This window comes from Anser anser (assembly GCF_964211835.1).
Source record: "Anser anser genome assembly, chromosome: 15".
NCBI lineage: Eukaryota > Metazoa > Chordata > Aves > Anseriformes > Anatidae > Anser > Anser anser.
In genome coordinates, this window is record NC_139736.1 from 6,668,671 (window position 1) to 6,693,754 (window position 25,084).

At 41.0% G+C, this 25,084-nt stretch overlaps 1 protein-coding gene across 2 annotated transcripts; it reads right to left on the reverse strand.

Moving 5' to 3' along the window:
- Nucleotides 1–19,669: 19,669 nt before the first annotated feature.
- On the reverse strand, nt 19,670–23,661 carry FOXL3 (forkhead box L3). 2 transcript variants are annotated; one of them, XM_083799561.1, is made up of 4 exons: nt 23,252–23,661; nt 22,993–23,121; nt 22,086–22,254; nt 19,670–21,734 (listed from the first exon to the last, which is right to left on the reverse strand). In XM_083799561.1, the coding sequence occupies exons 2-4, from the start codon at nt 23,097–23,099 to the stop codon at nt 21,252–21,254; spliced, it is 759 nt and encodes a 252-aa protein (XP_083655687.1). In that variant the 5' UTR covers nt 23,100–23,121; nt 23,252–23,661; the 3' UTR covers nt 19,670–21,251. The 2 variants fall into 2 exon arrangements, with proteins under 2 accessions (XP_083655687.1, XP_083655688.1); XM_083799562.1 differs by lacking the exon at nt 23,252–23,661 and having other exon boundaries at nt 22,086–22,152; nt 22,993–23,236.
- Between the last annotated feature and the right edge of the window lie 1,423 nt (nt 23,662–25,084).

The window sequence follows — 25,084 nt, forward strand, 5'->3', positions numbered from 1 at the left end:
GGCAATGGGTTAGGAAATCCTCCTGCAGCATGTGTCCCACTTGCACTCTCTTGCCCATTTGCACTCAGGTCTGGTTCCTCCATGATATTTTAGCAGAAAAGCAGTTATCAAGTCATACCTACCTACCCCCAATTTTTGTTCCAGTTTATCTTGGCCTCTGTTCTGCCTTTTTTTCCCTAGTCATATAAAACAGCCAGTTTTCAAGGGTCTAAACCAAGGTACCAATTTTGCTTGTCTCCCCTTTGCATGGCCAGGGGCCTGTGCTGAGATCGAAGGTAAGGGCAGGGATTGTGGCTCATATTTTCCTGTGCTGGGGGCTCGATCTGCGAATAAAAGTATAGAAAGTGTCTGACACCTCAATCCCTACAGGTGGTTTAATGCATCTACTGTTTGCCACATTCACAAAGAATTGTTTAGTGATTCCTTATGTGTGTTTTTTATTGGTTTTTTTTTGTTTGTTTGTTTGTTTTCAGGGGAGGGACCAAGTTCATCTAATTTTAGTGTCTACATTTACTCTTCCTACATCCCTTTTCACAAACACTTATAGAAATAAGCACGGCACCTTTCAGCTGATCCTATTGAGAAAGCAGCATTAAGAGATGAATCATGCTTAGACAGCAATGAGTGTCTTGACTACATCTTGCTTGACAGTAAAGGAAACGCAAAGGGGGATATTTTATGTAAACACCATACAGCTGCATATATCTGCACCCAGCCTACTGCAACGAGCCCCATCTTCAGTCAGTCCTCCCCTCTAGTCCTTTGCAAGAGATGTCACTGGAAGCTTCATCTTTGGCTTAACTCAGACCAGACCAAGCTGAAGCTGCCTGTCCTTCTCCCGAACAAAGAGGTCCTCCAGGCGTCATCCAAGGAAGGCTCCTGGGCTGCCACGTTCCCACCCACCATGGGAACAGCCTGTCCCCCTCGCTGCGAAACAGCTCCAGTGCCTGCCCTCCTGCCCTCTTAAAAATTTCAACATACAGAAGAGCCACTGATTGATAGACATGGGGGCATGAAAGACCTAATGGTTCTGAGGGCAAACTGGGGAAAAACAAAGTGAACTGGGGGAGATGTTGGGTTGGATTGAAGTGAAAAAGGCTTTTGGAAATTTTTTAATGAAATAAAGTGGACCTCCCCCACCTCTGAAATTTTTCTTTTTGGTTAACCAGACATGTTTTTGTTTGTCTTTCATTTTCAGGCTATTTATCCTTCTCAAGGCTTGTGAAGTGATTTTCATGAAATGAAAACCGCTGCTTGCAAAACAAGAAGTCAAGGAGTTTTACTTTGGGAGGCATCAAAAACAAGAACTGCAAAGTTTTTCAAAATAAAATGTTTCATATAAGAAACATTGAAATAATCTGTTTTGAAATTCATTACAATTATTCCCTTGTTTTTTTCCTTTTCTTTTTGACCGAAAAGATTTCAGTTTAGTTTTTGTCTTGTATTTTATTTTCTATTCATTCAAAAATTAGCAATTGACTAATTTGAAAAATGACCAGATTGGGATGTTCTAAACCCTTACATCCCTTAAATCAGCAAATATCTGTGTTATAGGTGCTAAAGAGCAAAAGGAGAGGCTATGAAGAAAATAAAACCTTTCTACTATCCCGCATTTATCTGTTGATTGATGTGTGCTATCACCCAGACACCACTGCCACTGTAACAACCTTTTTTTTTTTTGAGCTGGCTCATTCATCTATTTTAGAGCTGCTGATCATTTCTCAACCACAGCAGGTGGCTCAGCCACGTCCTAGTACACGACTCTTTGGCCCCAGAGCTGCTTTGCTGCCCTCACCTTCCCCTTGTCTGATGACGCCGGTGGTGCCTTTTTTATGACTCACGTCATGTTCTGACTTATGCCAACAAGCAACTGTGCTTCTGCCCATATCAGCTCCCATTCCCAAAGTTTGGGATGGGGTTTGAATCTTTTTCCTTTATAATTATATATATATTTAATAAAGTATATCCATGGAACTCTCTGAGTGTTTGTATCAACCAGGAAAAACGACAACAACATTATTTTACTGAGAAAGCCTGCGACGAGTCTCGTCAGAAGATAATAGGGCTTTAATCACAGCAAGACTCACCCTTTTGAACTGCACTCATGAGCAAAAAAGTACATGAGGCAAACACAGTCTTTGGCACATCCACATGGAAAAACTTCAGAGCACTCCACGGCTTGGCCTCCTGAATGCGAGTCTGAGCTCTTGCTCTGTCAGTCTGATCGGATTTTTTACTACAAGTTTTTTTTTTTTCAGTTGTTCCATTGTTGGGAGAGTGGGGATCTCTAGCTGCCAGATCCCAAACTGTGTATGATCTTACTGAGCAGTCAATGAAAAAAAAACTAATTTCCCTTTCTATACATGGTAATGAGAGAGCTGTTTCTTTCTTCAGGCTTTAGAGAGTTGTCTTTGGGTTGGGTTTTGGGTAGGTTGTAATGACAGTGGTTGAACGTCATGATGGATTCTCAGCTAGAGCTGTTAGAAAAAAATTCCTTGAAATAAATGGCGATGTTATCGCAGCATCTCAGAAGCATCAACCATGCTAAAGATACTGTTCTCAGCAAGGAAAGCTGCTAGTAGTGAACTTAGCAGCTATTCCAGCTGAAACAACATTAGGAGTTTCTTTTCCCTCTTTAAGAGCTGAACTTCAACAGTGTGATACCAGCATCTTTCCTTCCAGTGTAATTCATCCTGTTTTTTCTGTAAATATTGGTACATATTAATATTAGAGACAAAAAGTATGTTAAACTAACATTATGAGTTCAATGCCAATGAAAGCAAAAAATAAAAATAATATTAAAAAAAATAGTATTGAAATGATTACTTGACTTTAAACTCAGTTTGTGTCTGGAAGCATGCCAAAGCATATGATTACCAAGGTCATGCACTTTCATGAAGTTCCCTGGCACAGTGGGAGAGTTAAACTAATGTATCGTAGTTCTTTTTGCTGTGGGGTAATATTACAAGCGTTTGTTTGGTATCTCTCCTGCCTCCAGCCATTCCCACTTCAGACTAGGAAGGATTCAGCTCTCACAAGTTAAACAGGGTCAAAAATGGTGAGGTGTTAAGATGTGAACTGAGGGAATGTTTGTGGTCAAATATTTAATGAGCAAAAAGAAAAAAATGTAAACGTGAGTCATTCTGACAAGCTTGTAAATTAACTCAAATTTTTAAGGTGCTTCAGCCAACTGAAGATGATAGCTAATAACAATAATTCAAAATCATAATTCTCTAACCTTTGCTTTGCAGCATTCTCAAGATGAAGATTTGCTTTGCTTTGATTCCAACATTTTTGTTGGAACTTCTATTTAGAGATGGATCTAAGCATGTTTGTGTTTCAAGGAGGGAGGAATAATGGATATTAAATATATCATGTTTGATTTTTGCTTGAAATGTTTTGTCTGAGTGGAATTTAAGATTTTATTTTTTTTTCAGTTCCAGATTATATATGTTAATAAATCAGGTGGACCAAGGAAGCACCAAGTCTGGTCAGGAAACTCAATTCCCGTCTTTCAACTTTGTATGACCCATCCTGCTGCCCAGGGGTAATAGTCCTGGAGGTCTGGTGGGTGGGCTCCTTCACTTGTACTGTTGATTCACTGCTTTGGAAGTTGGTCCCTGGCACCTTGCTGCACAAAGCTAAAGGTGAGGTGCTCTTTCCTAGTAAATATTCATCCCTTGGTACTTTTTGAAAAAAAATGTTTAAAAAGTCCTGTGCATGGGATGTTCACAATATTTCTCTGGTACCCTGTTTGGTTGTCATCCTCAGACCTTCCTTCTCTTCGGATCTCATTGCCAATCTCATTGTATTTGATGTATAAAAATGCCCAAGCTCCTGGACTTGAGTCATCATGTGACAATTTCAACTTCTCTTTATGAGAACATCATTTTCACCCTCCTGATTTATGGGGAAAAACTTGTTCAATATGTCCTAATCAATCCTTCATTCTCACATGGTGAATGAAACAAGCCCAAAATATGGAGAAGGTGTTGACCTGCAGGGAAAGGTTTGAGTAAAATAGCAAGTATTTTAACCAGTTCTGGGTTTTGGTTCTTGACATTTTGGATGCTGTAAATCAGTCACTGCTTCCTCTGGCTGTTCTCTGCTTGTTGCCTACTACACTTAATGAGATACTGGTTGCTTGCCTGGAAACAGCTGCCTTTCAGCAGCCTTTCCTGGTTTTCTACTTTGTTGAAAGGTGCTAGAACGTACCTCAGCACTGCTAATTTATATTTATTATTGTCTGTCATGGTAATTTTATTTATACTTGATTAAAGCTCTTGGTTAGGGAGGCTGAATTCATACAAGCCACTCTTGGCTGCTCTACATTAAAGTGAGGCCAATATTTATGGAAAACAGAATATGGCAGAAAACTCAGGGTTTTGTGGTTACTACAGAATGTCCCTATTGTTTTCTTTTCTGGTGCACTTCCCTCACTGCTTGCCCTCAATGGCCAGGTTTGCTTTTGTTTCTTGACAGGACAGCTTGCCAAAACCCTTGTTTTCTGATTAATATTGTAGTTTGACAGCAGTTTGGATGGGTAGATAGAGCATCTCTTCTTGCTGCTTCTTAAAAAGCAAACAGCCCTGAAATCTCTGTGCTAGTCCTGCTGAGGTGAATGGTGCTGCAAAACAGCTGGATTTGCATACAGTTCAAATCAAAACCTCTCCAAGATAGCATCCTCAAGCCCAGAATTTCCTGGCTGGAGTGTTTCCTTTCTTTGCATTTTGCCTTGCAGGGAGGATCTGGAGATGGCGTCCCAGCTTGCAGAGGAACAGGGAAGAGATGGGTTCCTGTGAGGTGTCCCTTCATCTGAGCAGGCTGGACACGGGGGCTGTAGCTTCTCTGGCATGTGGTTTAAAGATTTGGTAGGTGTGCTGAGTTGCTCTCTCTGGAGACAGTTCCCTTTGAGGACCGTGGTAGGCTTTGATCGGTTTGTGTTGATACACGGCTGGGAGTTACGGGGCCCATGAGAGTGGTTGGATGTGTGCACATCCACCAAACACACCATGTAACAGCAATGTCCCCTTCCTCCAGCCTGCTCCCACTGCTTGTCCCCTTGTCCAGGCACCAAAACGATTTTTTTTTCTGCCCCACACACTCCACCAGGCTGACTCAAAACCCAGAGTCAACAAATGCAAACCAGCAATGTGGAGTGACCCTGAGAGCCCATAGTGGGGGCCCTGTTTTTAATCAGGGGATTAGTCTGAAGGAAGAGGAGAGATCCTTGCAACCCTCCTAATTTTAACCATAGTTAGCGCCTAATTAATGAAACATTTAGCTTGTCTGGGACATGGGTTTGGGGATGGATGGAAGGGGGGAGGAGAGATACCCCAGGCCAATCAGCACTGATGTATTCTGTTTCTCTTGCACTGAGGCAGAGCATTTCTAAGTGATGTGTGTGTGATTGCTTCCAGATTTACGATTACTTCCATCCTTTTAATGCTGGATTAAAAAAAAATACTCCAAAGAAGCTGGTTTGGCATAATCTAATTTTCTCATGTGAAACAGTTTGCAGACCAGATGACCCCAAACAATGGGAGAGTTTGTCTCAGCCTGGCTGTTCTTGCTGCAGGCAACCTTCCTCTCAGCTGCCCTCCTGTAAGCAAATGTGACAACTGTCCCTTATTTATACTTGTCAGCTCTGGTCAGGGACTTCAGTGTTGTTGCCCTAACCAGGTTGCGATGCTGGCAAGCAATCAGCACATCACAGCCGATGGGACCAGACCTGCCTTGTGCCAAAAAGAGGACCAAATCTGGAATGAGTCTGAATTTTTTTCCCCACTAAATACCAGATTTTGGAAATTCTTTGTTAGGCTAGCCAGGGGATAAGGGACATGACCTTGGAGCAGTTGTTAAGATACAGATGAACTCAAAAGTTTTTAAAACCTATAATGGAATCTTAAATATCTCAGTTTGGGTAGGCTCCCCTTGCTGAAAACCAGCATTTCTCCCAAGGAGTTGCTGAAAGGTTTTTATGAGAACTTCTAGGCTGGTAAGGCAAGAAAGGTCTCCAGTGCTTCTGTCTAGTGTCTGGGAAAAGAAAGAGCCTGAGGTGTGGGAGGGCTCCAGCAATCTCTGCCCACGGTGAAGACAGTCTCCACTGCCAGGATGTGACCCTGTTAGCATATGGGAATTAGCTTAGAATGGAGACTACAACATTTATAAGGCTGAGGAACTGCACACTTGCCATGCCCCCGTCATTTAATCTGTTCATGTATCTACTGCATGCTCCTTGGTTTTCATGCAATATCTCTGACATCTAAAAGTGGGTAAGGGATTTTGTTCCCTGCACTAAACTCAGACATGCAGAGAGGGACTGGAACTCAGTGGAGTGGTGCCTGGTCCCAACTTGGCCTTTGGTGTAATAGGTGTCATCTTCTGTGGAAGGGAAACAATAGATCAGAGAAAAAAAAAAAAACGGAAATAGAAAAAAAAAAAAAAGAGCCAAGTTGTTTTTAATTCCTAATGAGTAATTTAGATACAGTTCAACTCTTCTGGTATGAAAAAGAAACAGGGAAATAGTGTTCCAAACTTCTGCACCTGGGTGTTCTGTCTTCTTTCCTTTCTGGGATCTGTGTGCGTATGGTTTTTTTTCTCTCATTGAATTACTTTATCTAGAAAATAATTCAGCTAGACAGAGGGATGTATGGTTTGTTCTAAAGGGAAATGTTCTAAATATTTGTATTCAAACATCCCAAGACAACAGCAGCAGGTATTGCCACACTATATGCAACTGGATGTGGGTAGTTCTGTGGAAATAATTGAACCAAGTCACACTAGAGCAGGTTCAGTGAGGTAGGAGATATCATTCCAGGTGTCTACACTGAGATTGACAGGAGAACTTGTTTATGGGTAACTACCAAGTTTTGTGCACAGTTTTTTTCTTTACAAGCGGTCAGGTGTAAGTGGCATAGGGTGCAGATCCGTAGAGGAGGAATCTACCCTTTCTAGTCTTGAGCTGGCAAATCCTCATGCTTGAATCAGTACTTGAGAAATCAAAGGAAAAATTTTCCAAGAAATTAAAATAAAAGGAAGCAAAGAAAATAAAAAGATCAGTGACATTTAAGTTGGAAAAGCTCAGTGACGCATTGAAGTGATTGAAAGTTTCAGTTGAGATCATTCTGAAGCTGAAGATGGAGCAGGAAGGAATTCATCATCCTGACCTGACTGTTACAAAAGTCTGGTAATACCCTCCTTCAGACAATCTAACTCATCCTCATGGGGTAAAGCTGAAGCTCTGGTCCCAGTGGGGTACTCCTCTGCCTATCTACAAGGGGAACCTCTGCCGCTGCAGACTTTCTTGCCCTGTTTGTGTTATCCTCACCATTCAGTGGAACAATAATCTGACCACCATAACTGGTAAGAGAGCTGGCCTCAGTATCTCATCTTTGCGACAGTCGGAGTGTAGGAGGAATTCCCAAAAGTTGGTGGTTTCAGAGGTCTGTCTCCATCCAACACTATTATTCATGTCCTTGAGGTTTACCCTAGTCATGTGCCTTTTTGTGTTTGTAGTTTATTTTGCAATCCTTCCAATTAGCATATAAGTGAATGACATTTTGAACAATAATACGATTTTCTTTTATTTCCAGAGACAATAGCTATGTGTATCAGTAGGGCTCCACTAATCTACACTGAAGATTTTGGAGTTGTTGAAGTTAGTCTAAAAGGCATGGGAACTAATGGCTGTGGATTAGCTCATTATGCACTCATTACAATTCCATCCTTGAAGGTGCAAGTATTGAACCTTTGATTAGAGCACTCTATATAAATGTGGCGAATGTAGTTGAAAAATCTGTAAATCATAACTTTACATTGCAAGAAAAAGCCCAAAATTAAAGAAATCTCCGGCCAGGGCTTTGACAAAGAGTCAGACTTATTTTAGCATAAAGACTTGCTCTTCCCAGCAAAATATGTTGTAATGTTTATCAGAAAGGCTTTCCTGCATGTGGATCTGTGATTCATGTTTGACTACATTGCTTCAGATTACAAAGACATTTTTCCGCTTCCTTCTCAGGACAAAACGCAGAGCCGTGGGAGCTGGCTGGAGGTCAGGGTGGTCTTAATCTCCTTCTGCATCTTTCCTTCCCTGCCCTCTTCTGAGGACCTAATTTAGATAGCCACGGCAGGCTCTCCCTGGGGCTTAGCGAATGCCAGCACCGTGCAGATCTCCCACCCTGCTTGCAGAACCACAGCACGGTGTTTGATTGCAGCCCCGTCAGCCTCCCCATGTGCCTTTGAGCTGCCGTGGGAGGGCAGAAGCGGAAGATGTGGCTGGCTGAGACCAGGGATATTTGCCTTTATTTGCTGTCCTATTATGCAGGTGTCTAATCTGTGCTTTTCTCGACCTGTGCCCCAGCAGATGTTGCAGAGGATTCATGTGTGTCTGGGAATATTCCTCCCCAAATTTTATATATAGGCAAAATATGGTGGTAAGTGAAACAGTACTGAAAAAATACTCATGAGCTGAGGATATGGTTCAACTCTTGCAGGCATTTTCAAGAAGACATGGAAAAAAGGTACATAAGGAATGTGATTTCCCTTATTATATGCATTCATAGACAGAGGGAAAGGGACAATAAAATCACATTTATAACTTTGGATGGCTTAGAGTCATCAAGAGTTGAATGACACATCCACACAGCATTTGTACACTGCATGGCCTATCTCTATTGCTGAAATATTCAGCTGCCTTCGCTGAGCTTTGAAGAGTCCCGTTACCATAGAATGAAGAAATTTTAGGGCATTTTTCAATTGACCAAGCCTCATATCATTATATGTCTTAATCTCACTAGAAGCATTCTGGATGCCTGTTTGGATTGATGCCCTTCAGGAATCTGGGGGAAAACATTCCCACTCATGGCTCTGCTAAATTAACCAGAAGCAAATGATTGTGATCTTCTACCTGACTGCTTTTAAAACACTGCTCCCACAGATTTCTTGCAGTGATTACTGCAAGATTTTACGTATGATTATCATACGTAACATGATATCATCTGTGATTCTTTCAGAAAGAAACAAGGCAAAAAGACTGAGCCAGGGCCTCTGCAGTTTTTGGAAGTGCAGAATGCTCCCTACTTTGGCAGCCTTCAGCACCCTGCCTGCCAAAGTGACAGCTAGTGAAAAAGCTAGATGGCTTCCATTTTTTTGGCTAATAGTGACCTGGAAATGATGCTCCTGACCTTGAGGACTCTCTTTTGCAATTTCCTTGGGTGGATAAAGCTTGAAAGGCTGGTTTTATCTGTTTATATTTTGAGGTCTGGTGACCTGATTCTCATTTGTGCCGAGTGAAGAATTCTGTGGCCTCACATTTCTTTCATGAAGAGTAGTGGAAAGAAACGTTTCTATGAGTGACCGTAATGATCTTTTCCTTGCTCTGTTGGCATCAGTTGCTGTATTCCATTCTGATCTAATTTGTGGAATTTCCTCTTCATATTTGTTGTTTTATATTATATATTTAAATATTATGTATCCATAATGTAGAAAACATGTTCTATACTTCTGAGTACATTTGTACAAAGGCTAATTCTTATGCCGTAATTTAAAAAACATGAATCAAAAGCAAAAATTAAAAGGAACAACTGCTTTAAACGTATTTAAGGTAATGGCATACTTTCAGAAAAAACAACAGAGCATTCATTTTTATACCAAGCCAAATATAGAGCCCTGGAAGAAGACATGGATGTTAATATTCTCCTGTTTAAAAATCAGTGTTATATCATAACTGAAACAGAATGAGGTATTCTATCTTTATATGGCTATGTAAATAAAACAAATTACTTATTTTTTATTATTATTTTTTTAAGTTACAAAGACCTGGACTCCTAACAGGAATCGAGTGCACTTGTGAATTTATGTAACAAACATATCACTACCAACACCAAATTACATCTCAATCAATGTTAAAAGGCATCTGACATTTCTCTTTGATTTATGGATTAACCTTTACAGTTAATACAGTCTAGCATTTATTGTTTTCATCAGTTTGCGGTTTGGTAGCAACCCCAGAGCTCATTGCAGGGAACTGACTAAATTAATAGCTTTTCCCACCATGATCAAACAACTAATGAAAAAGGTCTATTTTGCACTGCTTGTGGATGCTAATATTTAAACAAACAAAACAAACCTTTACAAAGGACAAGGAAGTCTTTGGTCCTGATTCTGGTCAGTAAAGTTATTTGTCTGGGGAAACATTAGAGGTACCAAGACCAACGTGCACCTATTGACCAGGTTTAAACTTGGCTAAAAAGTAACATATTAAAACCTAAGTGATGTGAAAGCAGTCCTGAAGTGGCAGCCAGAGGAACGTACTTTATTTCTGGATCAATTTGCAGGCAAAAAATAGAAAGTTTGCATACCTCATTGTCTGTGATGTTCTGTCTTTGGCTCAAAAAAGATTGGGGGGAGGCAAAAAAATAAATTACAGGTAGTTTTGCCAAGTTCTGCTCCCATTAATAATGTTCAGATGCTGAAGGACTATGTATTAGAATGACTAAGCATTAAGCAATTATCTGCATCATTTTGTGGAAATAATTCAAATACAAAAGAGCCTTCTTGAATAAAACACAACGCTGCCTTAAAACAACCCAGCTAGTCTACCAAATGAACCTGATTGAGGACTAATTATTTTAAGAAAAACATTATGCAACTTTAACTGATTTCAGTAATGAAAAGTCAGTTAACTCGGGACTTTTCATTTCAAGCATCATTTTACACACATTTAACCAACAGAAAATTTCCATTAACTTTTGTATTGCAAGAAAAAAGGGGTTGGAACCTGACGGAGCATAACAAAGCCTGGCTCCACATAGGCCACTGCAAAGGTATGACAGGATTGCCCAATTTCCAAGTATATTTGTTCCTCTTCCAGTTGGTTTTGATCAAAGATAGACTGATCCTAAGAGCTTTGAGAAAACTGATAAGTTTTATTACGTTTGTACAAGTCTTCTTAATGTCTCTTATTTTGTTCTAGACACCTTATGGTAGTGGTGAAATTTCCATTCTGTCCCATTTGGAGGAAGGAAAAATTCACTAAGAGTTACTCATCACATTTTGACATATCTGCTTCCTCACTCTCTTAATTATCCATTTTTCTTAAGGGTCACAGAAGGTTCCAAGCCTTAAAAATCTGGGTTCATTACAGGCAAACTCCTGTCTGAATTGCAAACAGCTAGTATTGCAACAAGATAGAAAGTCCTATATTTCACCTTTATTATAGCTTATAGTGGTCCCAACAGATGCTACCTTACACCTTCAGCAACGGTTGCAGGTAAGGATCTCTGTAATTACAGTGCAGTTTTATCTGCTTTATTCACACTCACAGCTAGATTTTGGTGCAGCTTCGGTGGGCAGTCACACATGCAAAGCCCCAGGGACTTGTGAAGGAGAGAGGAGGGCAGAGCTCATTAGTAAAAGCACTTTTCTCACAAATCACACAGGCAAGGAAAAAAAAAAAAGCCAACAATAACTTTCCCACTTCTGCTGAACTTTTCTTCTGAAAAGGTTGGCCTGTCAAGAAGCCACGATCCATGACAATTCACTTTTTCTCAGCCTCTGCGTAACGGATGGCCATGGATCATTACTTCAGGATGGCACTGAGACTAGGTTTGTAGCAAATGCTAAGTAATGAGCTTGGGTTGGCCTGGGAACTTTCTCCGAAGGCAAAATCAAAGCTCTGTTTTTGTTGAACTTGGGTTGTTGAATGCTCTCCCCTACTAATAGGGTTGGGAGTATCGCAAGAAGAGTTGGGCCGGATTCTCCAGGAGGTTTAGCATCCAGGGAACGTCTGCTGTGGCAAAAGCTATTTTAAGCTCCTGAATTCCTTGGGTTTGAACAAATATCCTGGCAGCATAGAAATCCTTTACAGAAGCCAGTTTAATCACCCATTACTATACCATCATCCCCAGTGCTAGGAACTCTTCTTGAAATTTCAGGAGTCCTCTACTCACTTTTTATTGAGAGCAAAATATTTTTTGTGGGTCTTTATGAGAAGAGCTGGGTGCAAAATTCTTCTGCTTGCTGTAATGGCACAAAGTTTGCTAATGTGGGTGGTAGTGGGTGTGACACAAGTTGGAAAGCTTCTTTCATTTAGCTGGATACATGGGCATGTTCATCTTGAAAATGAGAAACAAGAAGATTAGTACAAAATAAATAAATAAATAAATATTTCCAAGTCTTGTGATCTGATCCTAGTTCTCTTTATATATTTAGATTTTTAATTTCTTAAAATTCCCATTCCCGAAGTCATGTGAAAGAAGGAGAGCTGGTAGCTTTTAAACATTTATGTATGACTCAGGCATCTGCAAATCTGATCTGTGGCAACTGGTCAGTGACAGCAGGGATGAATTGTTCAAGCTCTAGAGTAGACTAAAGCAAAGGCAGAAAAGTTGATAGCAAATGAATATAATATAGAATGTTAATAACTTGAGCTTACATAGCATATTTTTAATAAAATGCTTTGCAAAGGTGAACTCTCTGCGCTGCTTTGCAAATGAGAATGTGGAGGCATAGAGAGAGAGAAAAAACGACCTGCTCCTGATACAAGGGGGCAACGTTACAAATGCATTGCCCCTATTAGAGTCAAAATGGACCTGAATTTCTGGAGCCAGAAGGTTTTCTTCTTGCAGTATTCCAAAGCAAAGCCTGAAATACATAAACATACTAAAATGTTTTCTTGGGTGTAGTGTAAAAACAAAATATAGAATTTCCTTCTATCTCAAATGAATGCATTATGATCAGAATATAGTTAAATCTAATAAAGGGATCCACGTGCCACCACCAGCAATATTCCTTCTGTAATTGCCTCTAGCTATTGCTACTAGTAGTTCAGATTGCAATTTCCTTGTACCGTATGTCAATATTACCAGATCACAAGTGAGGAAACAGGAAGCCTGATTATCAATTTCAGTAGCTATACAGTCATTTAGCTCACAAGTCTGGCAGTTGGAAAAATTTTAAACTTCATCTCCAAGTAATTGCAACCTAGAATTAAGATAGAGATATCAATTTCATATGTGCTGTACACGTGCTCATGTACTTGTAAAGCCCAATACACAGAAAACTCACTTGCTAATAGGAATATTCCTTACAGGAGTACATAGCAGTTGGGTTTGAGGCTCAAGTATCGTCTTTGTTCTTCCAGAGCAAAATGACAGAAATGATTCAGATTCAGGCTTAGGGGTAAAATAAAAAGTTTCTATACATTAAGGCACATTCCTTCCTGTAGCTGAGGTAGGAAATCAAGCAGGTTCTCCGAGCAATCTGCTGCTGTGGCGGAATGGTGCCTTTCTGCTGTGGCCAGTCCTGATTTCTGCTCTTCCCCAGGTGCTCCGCTGAGCACAGGTAAGGCCCAGCAGTGGGGAAGCACTGGAAGAAGGACTGAATTGTGCCCCACTCCTCTCCTCAGCTGACCCCTCCATCCTTGTCTGAGGCAGGAGCCAGCTGTTGCCACCTCTGGTCAACAAGAAATGTCTTCTCTTCTCCCACCTCAGCAAACCAGCTTGAAGTGCATGCCTGGCTGCATGCTCTCCACCTGGTCTACGCTCGCCTTGGTTTCACGCACTGGGAAGCAGAAAGCACCAAGCTTCCTCTTGACTTTAGAACCAGAACTGAAACTAGATTGAAATGTTGCTGGCTGAATTTTAAAATGTTGTTTTCAATGACATGATTATGTGACCTACCTTTGTTTATTATAAATCTAATACCACAAGTTACAGTTCAATGAATTCACATTTTATTTGAAATTTTTGTCTGAAGTAGCCTAAAGCTCTTCAAGAAACAATTGCACAAAACCATATGAGAGCTGCTAATTTATAATCTGCAGCATCACAGCACAACTAGTTTTTCATTTGGTTAAAAGGAAATGGTTACTTAGAACAACAAAGCAAACCATGTGTCCATAGTTTATATTAAATGCCCTTGGTATTTATTAGGGATACACAATGTATCATCTTGAAAACATTTATTTTCCTGTAATTTCATCAACAGCAAAACAAAATAGAAAGTAATACAGTGTCACCCCTTTGCCAAACTGTAGCAGATTTGGGACAGTTTCCGGCTGAAAGAAAATTTGAGATCCCAAGTTCGGGTGTTAGCCTAGCTTAACATGTTTATTTGGATGCATACACCAGCCCCAGAACAGAGGTGCTCTCAAAGAACATACAAACATCTTTGCACCAGGAATCTCACCCCAGATGCCAACATCTGGTTCCGCTGTGTTCAGCCCTTGGGCTTTGAGGAACTTCTTCCCTATTTGTACACATCTCCCATTGAATTCAAGGAGTATGTTTTCTGGCTGAAAGACAGAGCCAAAGAAACCTGTAGAAACAAGCTTCTATTTTGTTTTGAGAAGACCAAATTACTTCTAGAAGGTATTTAATTTTCTCTACAGTCAACACGGCATTTAAACTGAATAATCTCTGGTTCTGGCAACAGAAGATGAAGTTTTGATCACTTGAACCCAATGGCAAAACTCCCATTCATTTCATAAGAATCAGGATTCAACTGATGAAGCCAGTCCCAGATGCTCCAGTGCAGAACAATGTTATGGGCTGATTAGTACTGAAATGCCTCCCAGGGCTTGATAATTGCTCATATAGCCCTCAGCTTTAGAAAAGCTTGAGACAGATTAATCACAAAACACGGCTCATTGCACCTGTTATTTTCCAGATTCATTTTATGGAAAAACTGCTTCTGTTTCCCATTTTCAGATAGTCCATGCTGGAAGGAGAAGACAGCAACAGAGGATACTGGTGGCAGTCAATACAAGCACAGCCTAATGCCTTGAGGTATAAAGGGGGAAACAGGGAGCAATTTTGATGTAGTGATAAATATCTGGGCATGAAAACTCAGAAAGGATTTTCAGCTAGAGCTGATCTGCTTGGGACAGATGGCTAATGGTCAGTGGAGCCTTTGGGCTCAAGAGGAAAGTTGATTCTTATTTTTTTTTCTGGACAAAGGAAAACATGACAGTGTTTCACCATTAGCAGCTATGGAAACTGCAGCTTCTGGGGGGCAGTTAGATTCACATACATGGGGCTGTAAGGCCAACTACTAGTACTAACAAAAGATTTTTATGACTGAGAGAAAGAGTACCATTATTGTAGCCATTCAAATTTCAGGAAGTTTCTTTTTTTCTTTTTTTTTTCCTTTTTCTTTCTTTTTTTTTTTTAATTAGAACCACTGATATCACTCTGAAAACTGAACAAACTTCCAAGCCTATTAAATCTTCATTGCATATTTGACTAAGACCTGAAAGGGAGCAGATCTGTCAGAACGGTTCTTTTGTGGAGCTGTAGCAACAGAAAAGCTGTACTGTTAAGTCAAAAAGCATTTTGGTATCTAATTTCCCGCCTGCTCAAAGCAAGACAAGATAATATGTGCCTAACATAAACGTTGATGGTGAATAACGACAGCTCAATCCTGAAATGCAAAACGTTTTTTCTGAAACACTCCAACAGAATGACAGTCCCCCAAAGATTAAAGGTTGTTCCCATTGCTGCACATTGCCATTCCCTGCTAGGAAGTGACAATGAGCACACACAGAAATGCTCATGACAAAAAGAGAGTTGGTTGGGTTATTGCAACTTCTAGCTTTCTTCTCCGACAGTACTCTTTAAGTGCTTATTTTCAGTTTCATACTTATGGTGAGAAACATGGCGTGTTTTGATTCCTAATTTAGATTGTTTATCCTGAGAGATTCCAGGATCTTCATTTGAAAGATAAATTCAAACCTTGTTTTTCCTTTGCAGCGTGCATTCCATAACAAAAACATTGCATGCCATACTCCGTTACAGGGCTTGGAAGACCTTCACAACCATAAATTTAGGATCTTGTGGAACACAATGGACTTTGGGATGGAAACAAGCCAGTTGGCCTATCTGGTCAGGTCCATCCCTTCTGTTTGAATTAACAGCTGGATTTCACAGTGGGAGAAATCCTGCAGTTCTTTCTCAGGCAAAATTCTCACAGTTGGATTTGCCTCCAACTGTTGTAGCTAGGGTGGGAGGGAGCACAGCTTACTTTGTTATTTTATGTTAGCTCTCTGGGTAAAAAAATGCCAGTGTGAGTTCCATAGGGCTTGGACCTACCCTGGTCTTTAATGACCCTACACTCAGTAAGAAAGACATTCTCAGTAAAAGAGACAGAGGGTATGTAGTAGGTTCTTTGTGCCTTGCAGTGCATATGGTAGCCATGCTCTGGAGCAAGAAATTAGAAGCTGGAAGCTGAGGCAAAATAAGGAGACAGGACCATTCATTACTCTGTGAATGCTATCTAGAAGATGAGTTGCTGGCACAGTTTGGTAGACTGTGTAAGTAGAGACACTTGGTACAAAATGCAAAGTTCATTTTCACATGTGCTATTTAAGCTCCAAAAGCAATTGCACTAAAGTTAATGTATTTGCAAGGATTTACACCCACAGAGCTGGGAGGAGAATGCACCCCAGAGGATCTAGAGAAGGGAATGTCCAGCTAGAATGATCAGAGTGGGATTTCCACATTTTGGGTTTGGGATCTGAAGTACTGGTCACAGGGAGGGATGTGTTACACTGCCAGAGGTGAAGATTAAGACCCTGTTTGCTTAGGCATGATGCAAGCATATGGGCTAGGGTCCCTCTAGCACCTGAGCTTGAGTGTGGTGGGATACTGGGAGCTACTGCCCATTTGCAAGGTGGTGTATATACAGACATGATGCAGAGCTCCAAGGACTCTTGCACCAAACCATTTGCAGAGTATCAAACAGCTCTATACTTTTGGAAGATGTGTAGCAGAGCTTTTTCCTCAAGGCTTGTCCCTCCATAGTCCTTCCCCACCCAGGGTGTCCCCTCTACCAAAGAGAGAGTGGAAAAGACACACAACATTTGGACCTGAACAGGCAATTCCTACCCAAAAGGAAAAACCTCTAGGAGCAGAAAATGGTCCAAAACTGAGAACCTACATTCATCTTTGAGGGAGCATGCAGACCGCCCTGCACAGTGCTTGAGGACCAACTTGGCGCGTGGCTGAGGAGGGCTGTGACAATCCAAGCAATAAAATGCAGCACAACAAAATATAGTCATGGTGAGCACCAGCTCTCTAGCATGGTTTGCCCTTCAACTGCTTCTTGAACACAGCTTCTGTTTACACTGTGATTTAATGGGACTCAACTGGTAAGGTCTATCTGACTGTAGGAAATGTAGGGCAACTTGGCTTTACTGACAAAGAAAAGGTTTGGTTTTAGCTCTCCTAACTTTTATTAGTGCTCCCATAATGTGGGGAGGGTTGTGCTATGAGGGAGATGTTCCAGCATTTGAGGCCACTGACTTGCATTGGGTGTTATCTGGCCTCTTCATGTTGGTTGTAGGAAAAAAGCGCTTGCACCTTTGCCCGTGTACTTTGGATTTTACTCTGCAGCAAGAGCATCATCTTGCCATGTAAAAAAAAATGTTTCTGTGATATCAGTGACAAAAGCCCAAGGTATTAAATCACTGGAAATCAAACCACTACAGAGTAACCTGGCACAGCTCCACAAAATCTTTGATTTATCATGGGAAGCGTTTCTTTAAATGAATACATAAACAGAACACCCCGGGGTCCCCCAGCAAGGCTGAACCCAGCTTCTCCCCAGGAAGAAACCTTTCATCTTTCCCTTTGCAAAGGTATTTATGATCCTAAGAGGACAGGACAAAAGGCTTGTTCTCCCCTGCCAGGCAGGGAGGAGCTGCTCCCCTGCTGCTGCGTTTGGGACAGGCAGCATCAGCCCCCCAGGGGAAGCAGCTTTTTTGGGATTAGGAAATCCAAGGCTCCTTCTGGGTTTCCATTTGCCATCAGGAAGACCCCATGAAATGAAGACTTCAGCCAAACACCTTTACCGTTGCTCATTTTGGCTGCTGTGCACAGCATAACCATCCCAGGGATGGCATCGGTGGGGTGCAAACCCCTGTCCTCATCCTGCCCATGAGGAGGTAGCCCCCTCCTGCAGCCTGCATGTGCTGCTCAGCCCTGGCTTCAGCTTTTAACCCAGGCACCAAACTGTTCTCAACCACACCAGCCACATCTAGGGAATATTCAACTGTTTCAGAGAGGAGCAAGGAGGGATGTTCCTGTGAGATTTTTCTCTTTCTTTGGTTATGGCTGTATGGAAGTAACTGGCAGGCTGTGATGGAACTGAAGAAATAGCACTGGACTCAGAGTCCAGGGATAAGAAAAAACCATAGACTTTCCCCCCCCCTTCCCTGAGAAAAGGTAATTTACGTAAATTTATCCACGACCAGCATACGGCAATAGCTCACAACTTTGTTAATGGAAACCTGGTGATCCATAACACTTGTGTGGGAGACATTTGCTCGGGGGTAATACAATATTAATGTTAATATCAATGATCGATCAGAGGATTTGCAAGAAAGGCATAAAGTATTTAATTATAATTACATTGGGAATGGCTTTGTAATGGCTACGACATTTGAATAAGGTCACGTCTAGCCCTCACCCCTGTTATGTTGTTCTATATTAAATGCCATTCACTTTAAGTGCTGGAAACCTTTCTGGAGTCGTCAGAATATAATATACTGGGTAAATTGAAATATGTCCCTTCATTTTTTGAAATATGATTGATATCCTTTGCAAAACAAATGTTAACACCTATTTGTACACAAATTTCTTTGATTATATGTTAGGGAAACTCAAGTATGACAGTCTCTCCTAGCAGGCACTTTACTGCGAGCAAAGGAAATGGTTATTTGTGAATATTAATTCATCTCACTGAAAATGGTTTTGGAGCTCTGCTGCAAATCTATATGGGTATATTTCTGCCTTTCCTAATGCATTTATCCTGTAGTGCTTAGTAGCTATAACTGTTTCACCATTGGTCTCAGCAGCCCACTGCATTCATCTGGGCAAGGTGTATGCTTGGTGGGAACTTTTGCTGTCATTTGGTTACCTTTTGCTAACAGCAGTAACAAAGAACACATAGTAAGAAACATATGCACATTTCACTGCAAAAAATATATATTTCAAATATAGTGCCATGTGTACTATAACTATCAGCTTAACAGCAGCATTGCATGTTTAAAACAATCAAGAAAAAATATGCATATGAAGCATGAATATATAAATGTAGAGGTGCACACATATCGACACACATGTGAGTGCATGCATATACTGAGGTACTCACTGCAGACATGCTTCCCACACCTATTGACTACTGAATATAAATACTAAAGGAGCAAATTCTCATTTATCTTCAAATGAGAATCCATCTTCCCAGTGACCCCAGAGGTTTTCGTCTTTTTCTAACATCAGTGTAAACAGATGATCAATTGGGTCTAATGAGTCAAATTTTGCTCTCAGATAATAGCCTAGAACAACCATTGATTCACAGGAACTGAAAACTCCCATTTGAAGGCAGAATTTGGTCACAAGAAGGCATCCCTTAACAGTTTGGGAGACACGCAGTGATGTGACTTTGACATGATTCTCCATTTTGACTTTTTTGAAGAAGCAAAGACTTTTGCATGCTATGGAAATGCCAGAAGATAGCAAGTTTTATAGTTTTCCCCAAAATGAGCCTTTATTACCAATCGGCATGAAATACTGCTGATGGTAAATTTTCAGTACATGGCAGGATTTTCAGCATCATAGCAACATACATCATGCATTTTTACAACATATAAGTACAGTAATATTGCTCCTTTTCTCAAAAACAATATATAAGAATATATAGTATAAATGTACAGTATATATTAGACACAATGTAAAATAACTTAGTGAAATGTCAAAGCTTCTGCATAAAAATTCAAGTCATGCCTGAGCATTCCTCTAGCACAATTTGCTTAATCTTATCTCATATACCTTCATTACCTTTAGTTCATGTTGTAAAGATAATTTTATCTCTATATATGTAATTGCTTAAAACCACTAGAATCCTTGTATTTTTTTTCTTTCTTTTTTTCCTTTTTTTTTTTTTTCTTCTTTTATCTTCAATAGGCAAAGTTTTTAGTAGCCAAGCCAAAACCAAGATTTTGTAGTGTCTCTGCTGATGCTGCCATTAGGTACTGGGAAGCAATTTATCATGAGCAAGTTATATAAGAACAAGTTCTTAAATGCTAGTTACAGTTCATCATAGTCCATCAGGTTCTGTCCTGAAACACCCTGCTGCATGTAAATGGTAATGAAAGGGCTTTCATTAGAAATGGAGCTCATTATCTAACATTGCTATCTGTAAATTATAAACCTCACCAGCTTTCCTGAAATTGTATCAGGTACCACTTTGGTAGTTGCTCTCAAGAAGGATCAATAAAAATCTGTTTAATAAGAATATACAACTTGTCTCAAAGCAGGTGGGTGGAATTTTGGCTTTAGTTGACACTGAACACAGCTTCTTGGAAAAATGTGTCTCCCCTCATACTTGCTAAATGAAATATGTTCAAGGACTTTCCTACAGCATCTCAGGAAGCTTTCTGATAGTACCAGGGGAAGGTGTTATTTTTGCTTTTAAATCAAAGTATTAGGAGACGCTATGCCTCTGCCACATTATCCATCAATGTCTACCAGAGTTCAACAGCCTTGCAATTTGCTTTCGTGGAGTTTTTCTGAATACAACTTTAACAGTTTAAACCAGTCTGTCCTGAATATCAACAAAAATATACCTTAAACACTTATTAATAGATACATTTACTAAATAAAGATGGATTAAAACTGCATAGTACACAACAGTTTGAGACATGATGCTAAAATAAAAATTAAGGGAAGACAGAGTGATTTTCTGTGATTCCTTTTAAGAAAACAAAGCCCCCCCTGCCCAACTCATTACATTCTCAGGCAGCACATATCAACAGAATTACACTGTTTTAGATCAGCTCAAGATCTGACCTATACACTTCGGTGGAATTGATACTAATTTCCACCAGTGAAAGTGGAATCCGATTCACTTTGTCTCTAATAAAGTGTTGGGTGATGAGCAAGTCTCTTTTCTGTCGGATTTTGCTTAAAAAAGGAAATTCTGTGTGGTGGTTGGTGATGTCCAGGGTATTTTAGAAAACAAAGCTAGAATTTCATGGATTTCAGCATAGCAAAAACTGATATTGGTTACAGTTATTTAGACTTTAACCTTATCAAAGTTCTTTGGGGATAGACAGAGTACCAGCTGGTGAATCGGTAACCCTTTCTGCGTACTGCTCGGGGAGAGAAAAAGGAGGCAGATGGCTGATTTTCAGTGACATGAGGCTGCTGAATACACTGCAACTCAGATTTTGTTACCATGTATAAATAACATCACATTGTCCAGAACTGGAGATTAATCTGCTGGGCCTCCAGTAGATGATATTTATTTTCTTGCATATTGTACTGAGATCTCAGGACAGGCAAAGGGTCAGGGGCTGAAAGAATGTAATCGATGCTGAATTTAATTTCAGAATCCGATTTTGCTAAGGAGGAATTGCTCAGGCTCTGCCTGCTGGTCGTGTTGTTTGGAGCAAACCCACGAGGCTCCAGTAGTCTTGGTCCTGATCCAATTCTTTCGTGTTTACTTTCAGAAGAGGAAATACTGTTAAAAGCAGAGTCCATAGGAGACATATCAGGGGATGAAGAACCTTTCCCTCTGCTTGATCTCTGCTCTCTATGTTCCCTTTTCATGTTCCTCCTCCTCCGTCTTCTCCTGTAATTCCCATTTTCAAAGAGATCCAGCATGGATTCGCATCCCGTTGCAAAGCTCCAATAGTTTCCTTTCCCCTTCTCATTCCCTTCTGTTCTGGGAACCTGTATTTATTTAAAGGCAGTTCAGTATTTGTATGTGTTACAGATGCTGCTGCTTAACATCTGCATTCATTTACATTCAAGAATGGTGTAAACACATATGACAAGACTTTTAAGCCTATTCTCTTTCATTATATGAATAGGATGTAAACTCCAGCCTCTTCAATTTGTTATCTATTAGCACACATCAGACAAGGACATACTCTTTATCTCTATAATTGACAACTCAGGAAGATTTTAAGTGATTTGCAGCTCAGCTGCTCCTTTTCCTTCTTTCCTAGTTATGGGATTATTCCTGCATATTTTTTTTAGCCATGCACAGTGTGTATGTAAATATATAGTTATAGGTCTTACCTTCACAAAACAACTGTTTAATGATAAGTTATGTCGGATGGAGTTCTGCCAGGCTCTTTGATTTGATCTGTAGTAAGGAAATTTCTTCATTATAAAGTCATAAATGCCAGAGAGGGTGACTTTATTTGAAGGACTTTGCTGGATGGCCATTGCAATTAAGGCAATGTAGCTGAAAAAAGGAAAACTTGCTGTTACAGAGTCACCTTGCCCACATACTCCGTTATTAGGACTACACAGGTATGTGTGTGTCTATGAGCCTGCTTCCAAAAGTTCTCCTTTTCTGCACCCAGGTCTCTGGTTCTGTACCCTAGCCCGAGATGTCCGAGGGACGAGCCCCAGCGCAGTCACTGCCTCTCATCTCCCATAACCAGCATGAAATGCAGGCATTACTTCCAGGCAGCAGAGTCCCAGAGGATTAAAGAAAGATCACCCACCTCTCAAGCCCCGTCAGAAAAGTTCCCCTGAGCTGAAAGGCTGCAGTGAGACTGACCAGGCTCAGAGCCCTGTCACCAGAGACCTTGCCTGCTCCTGGAAAGGACCTGCGAGCACTACACCGTGCATCTTCCCACCACAGCACCGATTATCTGCATCCAGCTCCCCCATTGGCAAGTTACACATTTAATTCCCCTTCTCCTAGGGCTCCCGGAGGTCAGAAGAGACCATTTGAGTTCTGGTCGCTCAACAGCATGCCGGAGTTGCTGTGACCCCACACAGGAAGAAACAAATCATGAACACTTCAGGCACAGAGAGGGGGGGAAATCTGCCCACCACGGTGCCAGCACCAGGACCAGCCCCACTATGCACACCTGGGGCGAGGTACCCCACTGCCCCGAGTGCTCTGATCCCACTCTACCAGAGCTCAAAATCCTCCCCAGGGATGAGGGGACTTGGAAAAACTTCATCTTACCTATACGCCGGTCTGGTGAATTTTTTCTCTTCGTCAGAACTACAGGTAGGATAATCATCCCCATCATAATTAAAGCAGTTATAGGGGTACTGTGTGTTGTCAAACATCGTCCTGCTCCTTGCTCAGCTCCTGTGGAGTGAGAGAGATGGAGTGATGTTTCTCAGAGCTTGGGCTCCCTCCTCCCTTCTTCCCTCCCCTCTGTCTGCCTCGTTCCCTCTCTCCCCCCTCCTCACTCTCCCTCTCCTCCGTACACACATACTCTCCCTGTTGGGGTGGGGATTGTTTTTGCAATTCTTGCATCCCAGACAGCCCGTCTGTTAGCATATAATTTTTTTTCTTTTTTTTTGGGGGGTGGTGTTATTGTTGTTGTTGCTCTCGCCTCCAGTGGGGCGGTGGGGCCGGGCGCTGGTGACTGATGGAACTGGTGGATTGGGGGTGAACCTTTGAACTGGGGTGTGCGCCGCCGGTAGCTCTGCGTGGCTCGCTGGGTGGTCCGGGCTGGAGCGGGGCCAGTGCTTCCCCCGCCACATCCACAACGTGACAAAAGCAAACAGCATGATGTTAATAAATCATGCTCCAAGGTCCCTGCTTGGAAATTAAACTTTGAGAACAGAGTCCAGCTCCCCCCCACACCCCCTCCAGCCCCCGAGTCCTCCCCCTTCTTATTTTTTCTGTCCCCAGTGAAGCAGGGTGGCTTTCTTATTTATTTATTTTTAGAAACCCGACGTACAATAAACAGACAATCCAGGCAGTAACGCATGCTTGTCCCGATCTGCAATCTATAATGCAGTATAATAGACATAAATTATATTTCCATGACTAAAGGAAAATGTGTATGTTCAAAGAGAGGAGAACAGAGGGATATGAGGGACTACTGTCAAGCAGGAAAGTAAAAGGAAAATAGCTGTAGGCAGGAGAGCTGCCTGTGTGGGCTTTGATCTGAAGGATGAATTAGACTAATAGCCCTGTGTGTTGGCATCCAATACTGTAACAATTTAATAGTTTTTCAATGCTTTGGAGTGTTTTCCAACAAGTGATGTAAACCGAAGACATCACACACCATTTCAGAGGGGACTAAAAAGGTGTATGCCACATGATAATTAAATTATTTGAAGACAGCTCTGTCCCAGGAACTAGCCCCAGGAGGAAATGGGTATTGGAAAAGAGAAAGCAAATTGGTGTGCAGAGAGTTCTGTGGATCGAAATATAAAAGCAGAACCACTAGCAAGGCAACTCTGTTTTCTATAGCATCCTTCATACAAAGTATGTCCCCAAACCCCTTTTGGAGTTAAAGGATACAATTAGGGGAAAATTCATCCAAGTGATAAAGAGCCCTTCCAAGTGATGTTTAAGTGTCTCATAGGGTTTTGACAAAGATGGGTATAAAGTAGCTTTTTTGGTGGAATATAATGTTACAGTATATAGCAGAGAGTAAGGAGAAATACATGGCATGAAAATGTAGATACAGGAGGTACTTTCTATGGAATACAAAGCCAAGTGAAGAAATCCAAAATAAAAAAAAATTATCTTCACTCTAAAATACATCAATAGGCATATGCATGAGGCATCCACTGCAGAGGAGGTCTTAATACAAAGGGTCAGCTACTGCTGCCCAAGGCATTGGCAGGGCTTTAATACTGAGTAAGATGGAGCAGATTCAGTGATGAAGAACGAAATGTATAATGTCTGATCTTCATTCATACTCTGTCCAGATGGTTTAAAGTAAAGAAGAAGAGGGGAACATGGACTCAGGAAGATTTTCCTGCACTAAAGCAGAAATCCTTGAGATGCAAATAAATGTCTACTTGGACTTTTAGCAGTGGTTCTTCTCTTTGAAGGTGTTTTACTTCACTGACATTTCAGTAATACAAGCATTGTTGTTTCTGATTTATCACAATTTTTTTAAAGTTGGGCTAGTTGGCTCTGATATTACATAACCTGTCAGTACCCTTCATACTCCATTTACAAAAATCAACTTGATGAAAAAGTCAGACAATACACTTTGACCAAAACCTTCATGTACTTACTGAGAGTAAGTAGTAAGTAAAGATTTCTGTAAAGGGAATGACAGCAAATTAATGCAGTGTCATTC

Excerpts from the sequence above, each read along its gene's own strand:
- FOXL3 (XM_083799561.1), bottom strand. The coding sequence starts at position 23,099 with ATGTTTGACAACACACAGTACCCCTATAACTGCTTTAATTATGATGGG. Across the intron at positions 22,255-22,992 it reads TTCACCAGACCGGCGTATAG|CTACATTGCCTTAATTGCAA; the intron begins GTAAGATGAAGT and ends TCCTTTTTTCAG. Across the intron at positions 21,735-22,085 it reads TAAACAGTTGTTTTGTGAAG|GTTCCCAGAACAGAAGGGAA; the intron begins GTAAGACCTATA and ends AAATAAATACAG.